Source organism: Rhamphochromis longiceps, linkage group LG17 (genome assembly GCF_057381845.1).
Source record: "Rhamphochromis longiceps isolate RC_006_pf linkage group LG17, R_longiceps_female_GT1.1, whole genome shotgun sequence".
Taxonomy (NCBI): Eukaryota; Metazoa; Chordata; class Actinopteri; order Cichliformes; family Cichlidae; genus Rhamphochromis; species Rhamphochromis longiceps.
In genome coordinates this window covers 10,711,832-10,723,247 of record NC_140573.1, presented here as the reverse complement: position 1 = coordinate 10,723,247, position 11,416 = coordinate 10,711,832, and the positions used below count along the sequence as shown (strand labels likewise).

Genomic DNA, 11,416 nt, shown 5'->3' with positions numbered 1-11,416 from the left:
GGACTGAAGACCCAGAGATTCTAGCTCAAGTGTGTCTCCCACATGTGGATTTTTAAAAGGGTGTTATGTCTATTAAAGGGCTGCTCTCTCATCAGATTCAGGTCACTTGTTGCTGGGAGCACCACCTGGTTTCTTTAAAACTATTGATTATTTGGGATGGTAAGTTGCACTAGAATAAAAGTCTGGGTTCTTTGATGTTTACAGGTTTAAACCACTGAAATAGCCTTTTATTCATCAACTGTGAGGCCATAGACTGTATGTAAAAAATGGACATGTACTTAAAGCAAATTTTATGCCCAGAGTCATTGCTGTCATTTCATTACAGGCAAATTTTTCCATGTAATCTTATTACGTAAGTACATGCGAAATGTTAAATTCAAAGGATTCTACTTAAATGACATTTACCTGATTTTTTAATGAGGAATTATTATCATTTTATATACTTCATTTGCATTTTTCTCCAAATTATCGCTTCATTTTTATTGAGGATTAAAAGTAATTTATTTGAGTGCAGTGATCATGACCCATTAGTAAGCGAAGTCCAAAGTCCAGTGGCCAGTCATACAGCATATCCTGCTTTATCCTACTTTTCATTTTCATGTGAACCATAAATCATGATATCAATACAATTTTGTGTTAAATAAGATATAAAAGTAGCAAATGATAGAGAGATGTAAAAAAACATAGTGGCCCTGTTTTTAAGTCAGAAGTGATTTCTTGAATAAAGCCATATCTACATTAAAGTTAGATTTCACTTTAATTCATATGAAAATGGTGTTTGTTACTATAATGCTTAAAGTTCGGCCAAGTTTGCAGAATTTGCAGAGTGGATAGATACTGTTTTTTAACATGAGGTGTGCTGTATTGTTTTATTTTATTGATGAAATTAACCCACTTTGGTCCTTTGTGAGGCACTTAAACAGCAGGATTGTGTTGTGACCATACAATTCCACTGAGAGTTGACTGTATTGACTGTATTTTAGGTAGAAATCTTTCTCGGGTTTAAATTAGGTGGCTGCTTAACAGATCTCTAAATGTTTTGTGTCAGTTTCATTAAAAAACAACAATCTTTACTGTTTTAAATTCGTTTGTAGTACAGTTGTCATCACATTGCTTCAGTTAGTTCCTGTGCAAGAAAACCTTGAGAAATCTTATATCTTATACAAAGATCTAAGAATGCTCAAGACAGTCCGACACCACCCACACACACAGACACACACACGCTCACACAAACAGTATACTCTTTTTTCTTCCTATCACACTCATCCACCCACTGATCCACACTCAGACAGAGACAGAGCGAGCAGTATTGATTTTGCTGTCTCCAGTCTGTTGAGAGTGTGTACACTTGCGTGAGTGTGTGTGTGTGTATAAAAGGGATTAAGGCCTCGCTCAGCTGAGATACCATCAGCCATCAGCCCTGCTAGTCCGCTTCGGGCTTTCCCGGCTGCCGCATTGTCTATTCTGCTCCGCTATGTGAAAAATGTTGAATATCAACAATGGCTTTCAGTGGTGTATTGTTGAGTTTTTGTATGAACTAATCTTGCCTCAGTGAAAGAGACCTAGGGCTTGGACAAAACGTCTAGAGCCACAGCATTCCTAGCTGGCTCTCCCCTTGAACACTGAGCAGAAGGCTGGGGCTCAGGGAGGCAGAGTGGAGGGGAAGGCAGGCTGGAGGCGAGGCAGGGAGAGGGAGAGCTGAGGCCGGGCTACGAGCTCCAAGGCTGGGGGGGATAAGGGGACGGCAAGCCAGGGGATGCTGGGTGGAGGGAGGCGGGGGAGAAAGTGAGAAGGTGGGAGGGCAGGGGATGCAGCCCAGCCCCAGCTAAGGTGAGAAAAGGTAAGGCAGTGGTGACTGATAACAGGCCGCACTGAATGCTAGTAGAATTAGGTGACCAGGTAGGGAAGATGGAGTGTTAGTGAAGAAATAAATGACTTGTCACAGAAATAGTGCAGGTCATAGTGTAGGAGGACATTTAATCTGCAGAAGTGTGAAGCCTGTTAGGAGGCTAGGCTGGAGGATGGAGCGAAAAAAGAGAAACAAGACGCTTGCAACAAGACCAAAAGAAAAAAAAAGGAGAGCCAGAAAATCAGTATTAGAGTTTTGTGAGTGTGGAGTCTCCTTTCCTTTCCCTGCCATGGATGTAATGCTGGTTTGGATTACATCCAATCAGATGAGAGGACTGTGGCCCTTGTCATAATGACAAGCATGACATCATGGCAAGGTAAGCTGACTGAAAAGATCGGGCTGGATGATTTACTGACTCCCTGATTCCCTGTTACCGGCTGGCTGAGCGATGCGGAGTTGTACGATTGGCTGTGCGAATATCTTTATATCCTTTCTCCTTCGTTTTTTTGTCTTCTTCCTCTTTCTCTCTCACTCTTATTAAAAGCTGGCTATGCCATGAGAGAGCCCAGGTGCGGGTGCAGATGTAGAGGGAGTGAGGAATAAGTGTCTCTAAAGCAGGCCTTCCTGGCTGTGCTAGTGTTTTCATGCAGGTTTATCTGGTAGCAAAACGCTGGCGCTGCTGTGTGTGTCTCTGTGTGTGTTGCCATCTCTCTCGGCATGCATCCTTCCTGTCCTGCTGTGTCTGAGGGTCCCCCTGCGGGGAGAGGAAGACAGCTAGACGTGGGTTGCAGGAAATGGTTATTTTTTTCTGTTTTTTGGCTCTGTTTGGAGCTGTGTGTGTTCATTTCAGAGTTGTGGTAGAGTAACATTATAGTGAATTATCAGCTGAACACAGCAGCTGTACAGAAGTCCTGCAGGCATTCTCTCAAGCAGCTGACCAGGACTTCCATACATGTCTCAAGAGCAGATACCTTGCTAAAGGGCACTGTAGAAGATTGTGTCCCAGTTCTTTTCTGCTCTGTTAGTGTTTTTGCAGTTAGTTTAAGATTATGAGTATTCTTGTATACTAACATTTGTTATGCTGTTACCATAAAGCTGTAATTTTTACGGTAACTCACCGCAATCTCAAAACCTACTTAAATTGTGGATTTTAGGCTGCAGCGACCATATGCACTTTTCCTGCTCACATTTGACAAAAGGTCAAAGCTCAAAGGTGAAAAGTCTCTCTTGCTCTTGTCTTTATCCTCTAACTTGAAGCCTGCATTTCTGTGCACGTTAAGATGTATTACACAATGCACACAAGCATGAAGAAGATATGAGAAGTTGTAAAAAAAGTTCAATCTTTCTCATTTTTCTGTCATTTCCTTTCAGAGAGATAAATGCATCCAGCAGAGCTGTAGTTTTCTCTTTTGTAGTAAATCGCAAGTAGGCTCTCAAATTATTCTCAACAGCCTGGTGTGCAGCACCGTGGAGTCTGCAGGGGTCAACTTGGTGTGCCTGTGTGTCTGTGTGTGTGCACGTGTGCCTCTTTGGGGTCACTGCCACAGAAACTTGGAAGTGAGAGATGGTTGGCTTAACCCCTCACCCCCAATACATACATAGTCTCTCTCTCTCTCTCTCTCTCTCTCTCTCACACACACACACACAGACACACAGATATGTGAACATTGGTGCAGTCTAATCGCTGGCCTCTGGTGATTTGTCCTCTCAGCTTGAAGCCATGTCATTCCTCCCAGCTCTCCTCACAATTACAGCCCTGAACTGAACTAGAAAATCTGCTCCAATCTAGCAATTAGTCCTGAGGCCACTGACTGTGTGTGTGTGTGTCTGTCTGTGTGTGTGTGTGTGTGTGTCCTGAAGACCGAGCAGGATCACTGAAGTTGACGACAGGCCAAATAGCGATTCTTTTCATTTGAGTCGGAGACATGTGTGGGCAAGTTAATATTCCTACCTTTTCTTGTAATTGTTGTAAACAAATCAGTGCAAGATGATTGTTGGGCTCACACCAATGACAGTATTCCTCAAAATTAAGACCGCTTTCATTCCCGAGACCCTTTTAAAAGATGCTGCTGCAAGTTATTAGTCACCTTCTTTGTGTCTCTGCCTGCTGCGAAATTAAGCAACTTTTAATTTGAGCTCCATTTGTACTCAATGAACTGATCCACCTTCACAATGTGTGCCTCTAAAGCGCCACAGAGTGTTTTGTCACAGGACGTTAAAAGATACATTAGCATGACCCATTGGGTTGTGAAAGAAGGTGTTGCGACTTGACTCGGTGTACTTTTCGGGAAGATTTTGAAACTTTTCCATCTTTGAAAATCTCTTTTCCACCTTTTAGATTGCCTTTAATACCCTCTTCAGATTTTCTTCATACAAAGAAATTGCTCCAAAGAAATGTGCAGTGCAGAGACTGCTGCTCTTTTTATGAGTTTATCTTCATTGATAATTGTTTTAATTTTTCAACTGCATTATGGTGGAGTTCAAATGGGGCCTTTTAAACCGTCTGCCCTCTGGGTGCACACTACAGAAAAACACAATCTTCTACAGTTCTTCACATGCTATTTTGGATATGAAAAGTATTTTTATTTTCACATACTTTGTCATTAAAATAGCCTAGAGCTTGTACGGTACTCTGACCTCACAGAGACATGTAGTGACCATGTTGTAAGTGTCTGAACCGAATGAGAGATGGCCTCGGGTTCATAGGGGTAAAGCATGGAGCTGGAAAGTCCTTATAAGAGTAGCAAATCTGAATGAAAGTGGGAGTGTGTGAGGTGGAATGAGAAGAGGAAGTGGGCAAAGGAGGAGAGGAGGAGGCTGCGGTCAGAGAGGGATGTGGTGCGGGGGAAGGAGGTGGGGATGGAAAGGTTTTCATTGCCAGGGGGGCAGGCAGGCCTGACTGCTCAGCAACAGAGATGCTTAGTGCCGCCTGGCTTCCTCCTAAAGACTCGGCCTCCTTTCCCCCCAACCCACCACCCCCTTCTGTCCATCTCGCTCCTGTGTCCCCTCTTTCTGCTCTGCCACCACTTTTCCCATCACTTCCCTCTCTCCTCCTTTTGTACCTTCTCTCCTTCACCCTCCAGTTGCTCCTGCTCGGTCTCTTTTTCTTCCTCCATTTCTCTCACTTCCTTAGTTTCTCTCCCGCCCCCCCACCTACCCCACTCCACGTCTGGGCCATTACAGACACTCAGCAATGGGCTGAGGAGGGGTGGGGGTGGTTGTGGCGGTTGGATGGAGAGATTGAGGGGGGCACAAAAAGCCTGAGATGCAGCGGCCCGACGAGAGTGGCTGGCTTTGAAAAGAAGCCGGGCAGCTTCTTAATGCAGCGAGTGGACGGACAGACTCGGGCAGACAGACAGAGCGGACTCAGCCCTTTATTCCCGTCCTTTAGTTGATGCCTGTTTTCGGCCAAAAAAGCACATCATCTGCTGTGTGCCCTTCCCTCTGCGCCTGATGTTTTATCAAACACATTAAGATGAGATGGAGGGATAGGAGGGAGGGAGGAGGAAACGAGGGTAATATAGCTGAAGGCCAGCCACTTAAGAGGCTGACAGAGAAAAACTTTTTTTCCGCTCCCTGAAGCAGAGGAGAGGCGCACGCACGTGTATGGGATAGAAGTGCGTGCATTCGCTTCTTTTAGAGGTCGCTCCTCTTTTATTGTACATTAAGACATTACGCATTAGTGTCTGTGTGTTTTTAGGGTTAATGCTGAGGAGGAAAATATTGACAGTGCAGCACAGTAAGAGAGCTGAAAGCGCTGCTCGATGTTTTTCTTTTTTTAATTTGTTCCAAAAACAGCTTTTGAAGATGGAGCTTAACTGACAGACCAACTGCAGTAAAATGCTAACATAATCAAACATATCTTGGTATGACGTTGGTGATGGGGTTTTTTCAGTCGGAAACCTAAAGCTTTTCACTTTTTTTTTCTTTTTTTTCTTGCTGTTAAGAGATCAATGAACAATAAATACAAAATAAATACAAACGCACAACTCTTTGAGACACTTATCTATGTGACACACTATCAAACCAGAACAACAGTTTTGTTTAAAAGGCTTCGGCAGTAAACAGATGAGCTGAATGGATTTAGTGTCCAGGTTCCATCTTTTATCAACCTAATTCTTCAACCAATTATGGAGGTTTGTATTCGGCAGTATTATTTCACTGAGATGGGAGGGGTCCTCAAATGATATTTTCTGCCTGCATTTATTTACTTGCGTTGGCTGTCTCTTTGTTGTGGGTGGTGTAGGAGTGTTATTATGGATTTGGCTCTAAGAGCTTAGCTGCTCCGTGATTCTGATATCAGCTGGACTTTGATCAAATGCAGCGAGCTTGAAATCCACTTTAATCGGCACTGCTGTGTTGGTTTAGCAACAAGGAGACTTCACAGCAACATTTCTGAGGAGCTGAGGAATAAATGCACGCTTGTTGACACTTGTTTGTGCTCAAAACTTTAAGCTAAGTCGCACTAAAGACACATTTTGATGATCAAGGTTGTAATCTGGATGCAAGGGCTAGGATGACAAGCAGTAAGTAAGTGAATCATATATTTTTCCTTGCAGTTTGGCTTTCATGATGAAGTTAGGGTTTCGTTTGGGTTCTATCAGTCAAAGTGACTGCCTATTAATTAAGTCAGAGTTGGGCTGCTGCAGTTTTTCTGGTATTTAACTTATATGAAACTCCATCAACATTTTGGTATGGTCAGGTTTTTTTAAAACGTTTATTTAATAGAAAGAAAGAATGTTGTACTCATAACCATACATTGTGTGTAATTGTGTGTGTCAACTGATGCAGTCACATGTAATTGTAATTAATCTGTTAGAAATGCATAAGAATAAGCACGGGTCTGTGGAAGCTGCTTTATTGCTCCGCCATATTTGAATACCGTTACTGGAAAGGACATCTCCCTTTTTACTAGTTTTAGATATGTAGCAAGACACCGGCTACATAGGTGGAGGAGAAGAGAATTCATAGGCATTAATGTGCCGTGGAGGGACATTTTAATCTGCGTCTGCACCTTCAGACTCGAAATATGAAGAATAATATCTAAGTTTTGTCATCTAATAAGAGGTGTCCTTCAACAAAGAAGTGACAACACGAAGGAAAGACGCAACGCCACCGACATCTTAATAAAATGTCGCCCTTCTTTCATGCTCATTTATTCCTGATATTGCGACAGTTATTCTCTGTCAGCAGATGACGTGTGACCTTCCTGTCTCCGGACAATGAACTGGGTAAGCAGCTAAGTTAGCTTTTTGAAAGCTATCATTAGGCTTCAGTGTCTGACAAATCACATTTTCCCTATGATAAACAATTTGAATAAATGAGTTTATTCACTAAGGCTACGTTCACACTGCAGGTCTTGATGCTCAATTCCGATTTTTTGATCAAATCCGATTTTTTTGTCTGCTCGTTCACACTACAAATAAAATGCGACAGCAAACGCGCTCTAGTGTGAACGCTCAAAGCGGCCCGCATGCGCAAAAGAAGCTGTCACACACAACGAGCTCTGTTTAGACCCAGAGCAACAGTATTGTTTGACTGATGGCCCTTAATATGCAGACTTCGGACTTCGTTTCCCAATTTTTGCTTTAAGTTATTTTGTTATTTACATAATAATGTAAATAACCTAATAATGATCCTTATTGCTGTTTAAGAGAGGAGCGGTGCTTCAAATGATAGCTGCAGATTTCTGTCAGAATCTGCAGATTATACAGTACAAATAAAATGTTCACATTGTCTTCCCAACAGTTTCACTAACATCTACACTGGATGGCCAGGAAGCGTTCGCGATGTCTTCTCGGGCGCTTCTCCGGAGCTGATAATTGCCGTCTGTCTTGTGTCGGTGACGTAAAAGGCGGATTTAATGCGACTTGACCGTTCAAACAGCAGTCGCTTTCTAAAACATCGGATATGTATCGGATTCAGTACCACATACGAAAGTGACCCAGATCGGATTTGAAAATATCGGATTTGCGCCGTTCACACTGTCATAGCATGATCGGATATGGGTCGCATAGGGTCAAAAAAAATCGGATTTGATGCGCTTTCGCCTGCAGTGTGAACGTAGCCTTAGTCCAAAGTGTGTTTGCATATTAACAGGAACATGGATAGAATATCAAACAAAGGGGTTATGACAAATCAAAAAGGATGGTTTTATTTCACAACAATGGGTTTATAAGGCTTAAACTGATCTGCTGCATACCTATGCCAACTGCCAAGCATACACACACGCACACACACACACACACACACACACACACACACACACACACACACACACACACACACACACACACACACACACACACACACACACACACACACACACAGATGCAGCCATGCACATGTATGCATACTGCAGCCCAATTCAATATAAGTGCCAACAAGTTACACAGACAATGTGAATGACAAAATCCGGCTAGACCTCTCCCAAGTCTGGCCAAGTTCATCATCTGTAGCCATAAACACACACACACACACACACACACACACACACACACACACACACACACACACACACACACACACACACACACACACACAGCCAAAACCCAGTGACACCCAGGCCAACTCACAATTTAACACACACACATGTAAAATGTGACCACACAGCTAAGCCCCCCACTAAGACCCACAGAGCCGACCATAGCTCTGTGTGTTTGTGTATGTGTTTATGTGGCGGTCAGTACTGAGGCCTTTTCTGTGTGGTTGGGGAGAGCGTATGGAGGGATGGAGAGGCAGAAAAAGAGAAAGAGGATTAGAGCGATATGGAGACAAAGAACAACAATAGTTTGTCACATTTTGTCAGAGAGGATTTTATGGAAAAGCTGATTTAGAGTCTGCCACCAACAAACAATGATCGGAAATATGGGATTTATTACTAAATCAGTTTTGAGAATTTGCATGAAGTTTAACAGTGCTTAGGCGATAATTTCCAAACATAACTGTGCACGCAAACTCGATCAAAATCTTATCCAAATTCAATTTTAGCTGTAAAACGTGACATAAGAGTTATTTTAGTTTTCATTTGTTGGTATTTAGTAGATACTGTGGATACTGTGTTAATGTGATCTTTGTTCATTAATATTTTCTGCTGTGTGAAGATAATTTTCAATTAACAAGTCTTCAGTTAGTGTTAGAAGTACATGAAATGCTTTCTCAGACTAGAAAGCGCCAACAAAAACAAGCTGCTGAGCTGGATACTTCCCACCCAAGCAAAACATGTGATTTAATATGGCTGTTTCATTTTAAATCAAGCAAAGTCAACTCAGTATTTCACTTATATTGTTAAGATTATGTCCTTATTGTTAGAAAGAAGCAAATTAAAACAAGTTTGAACAGTAGAAAGCATGATCTCCAGCCCATACAGTCTCTATAAATTAAAGTCTGCTTCAGAGTGGAGATGTTGAATTCAGTTTAGGAATGTCCTGTAAGTACTTGTGTTTAAATCAAGAATAAGGTCCACATACAAAAATAGTTACTCACACTTTGAACTGTGACCTAACCATCCATTTCAGTGGCATTAAAAGCTGTTAACTGTATTTAACAGTCACATATATTATAGTTTTTAAAAAAACAAAAACAAAACAAAACCTTGTCAGGACACCAACAGTGAGACACCTGGTGCGCTGAACATTTTACAATATGCTAAATAAAACTGAACGAAGAGGTTCCAGCTGTGAGGTTATATATATTCTTCTGAATGTAACTAAAGCACTAGCAGAGTCATCCATAGTGATGATGAGGTTGACTATATGAAACTTTATGGGAGTTGAAGACTTCAGTATTGGATTACCATGCCTGCTGTAACGTGTGTTCACTTTGTCCTGCTGATATCAAGTGATGTTCCATAAGAAATATTAAATGCTAAAGTATATGCTATTCTGCACCACCTGGACAATTATTTCTCCATATGGTAAAACCTGATCTTAATCATCATAACTTCCATTTCCACTTGAGACAAAGCAAAAGTCTCCATGATTAGGATCCTAAGAGGTCATTTATACCACCATCATACCTTTGCAGTGTAAATTTCGGCTCAAAAATATATGTAAAAGAAACTTGTGGTTTAAAATGTATTGCATTCCTGCTGTTCCTTGAATTAAGCAAACAAGAAGGTTCACCCAATATCTGATAACTAAAACAGCCTTTCTTTTGGTCTTTTACCTCGTTGCCTTCTAAATGAGGCACCACTGCAGTATCACAGCCTCCGAGATCCAAGCTGCTTTCATCCAATCCACAGTTTAGTGAAAATGTCGCCAAAGCAGCAGGCAGTGGGAGATTTCGGGCACACAGGCAATGCTTGGGGGGGTGGGGGCAGCAGGATCGGTTTGAAGTGAATGAAATGATTTAATGTTTCAGAGTCGGCCTCGCCCCCAGGGAATGGAACAATATGGGCTCCTAATTGACACCAGGTCAACTGCCTCCCTCTCTCGCACTCTCACACTGCTTTCTGTTTCACACTGTTTCTGTTTCAGCTGTCTTTCTCTCAGACTCTCTCATACACACACATTACAGTCTCTCTGTTAGCCAGGCCAGTCCAGCGCTGGCCGGTGCTGGACAAACAAAGGCCTGTGCTGTCTGACTATAATGATGGATGACCACCAGTCTCGCATTTTATAGGGATTTCACAGGAGTCACTACATTCCCAGGCTAAGCTACAAGTCAATAGTCTTCTATCATGCTTCCCCAAATCTCTAAAACCATGTTTCTGAGTTCTTTGGCAAAAAAAAAAGATGATGAAGAAGAAATATTTCATGATTTTATTAGGCCTGAATTAGTCTTTGACAGAGCAGTGGTTAATGATGGCTGAATGTGATTAGCAGAGAGTGGAATGTTTTATAAGTGTCACTGTCAGCTGATTGACAGAGCCCTGGTGGTCATTATTGTTCGCTTTTGGAGTGTGTGGACATATTGTGCACAGTAGTTGTCATGTGAGAGCGTGTTTTTTGTGCTTTTAGTGGGACTGAATTGCCACGATACCTTTTATGAAGTAAATCTCTGTCTTAACAAGTCATTTAGTCTTTTATTGAGTCCTGAGATCTTGTTTTCCTAAACAGGCTACTAATGGATTGGCATTATTGCACTTTTGATTTGAACAATCTCATTTGAATCATTTTCACAAATGAAATGGAATTCGTCTTGATGCTAATGGACCGACCTCATTGCCTTCTCGATGTGTATTCTGATGAATACATATCGAGTCTTTTGGAACTAAAAACTTTCAAGATGGACCTTTTAAAGTGTACTGCACCAAAGAAACAGTTGATAACCATTATAAAATGCATCACAGAACACCAGTAAAAAGCAGTGATTGGCTTGTTTTTTTTCTTATCTGCTGCAGGTTTTAAAAACTATTCAAAATAGTATTTATATTGAATGAACTGAGTTCAGTAGATGACATTCAGGGACACTTAATTACACTATTAATTGATTGTGGCTCCACTCTATAGCTATTGCAGAAGCAGTTATTTGCAAAAAATGGTTCATGTTGAACTAAAGAGCAATGCAAAGACATATTCAGCCTGTCATGAGCAGTGGTGTCTTACCAAACCTACTGAAAAAGAA

General features: G+C 41.7%; 1 protein-coding gene across 12 annotated transcripts in view; it reads left to right on the top strand.

Moving 5' to 3' along the window:
- The first annotated feature begins 1,777 nt into the window (after positions 1-1,777).
- LOC146649315 (uncharacterized) overlaps positions 1,778-11,416 on the top strand; it is a 90,366-nt gene continuing 80,727 nt past the window's right edge. For 8 of the 12 annotated variants that reach the window (XM_085385855.1, XM_085385856.1, XM_085385858.1 and 5 more), the window contains exon 1: positions 1,779-2,225. In XM_085385855.1, the coding sequence (XP_085241981.1) occupies positions 2,218-2,225 (8 nt within the window). In that variant the 5' untranslated portion in view covers positions 1,779-2,217. Of the gene's footprint in view, positions 2,226-11,416 lie in introns of all 12 variants that reach the window. The other 4 variants (XM_085385860.1, XM_085385867.1, XM_085385865.1 and 1 more) reach the window with 4 other exon arrangements.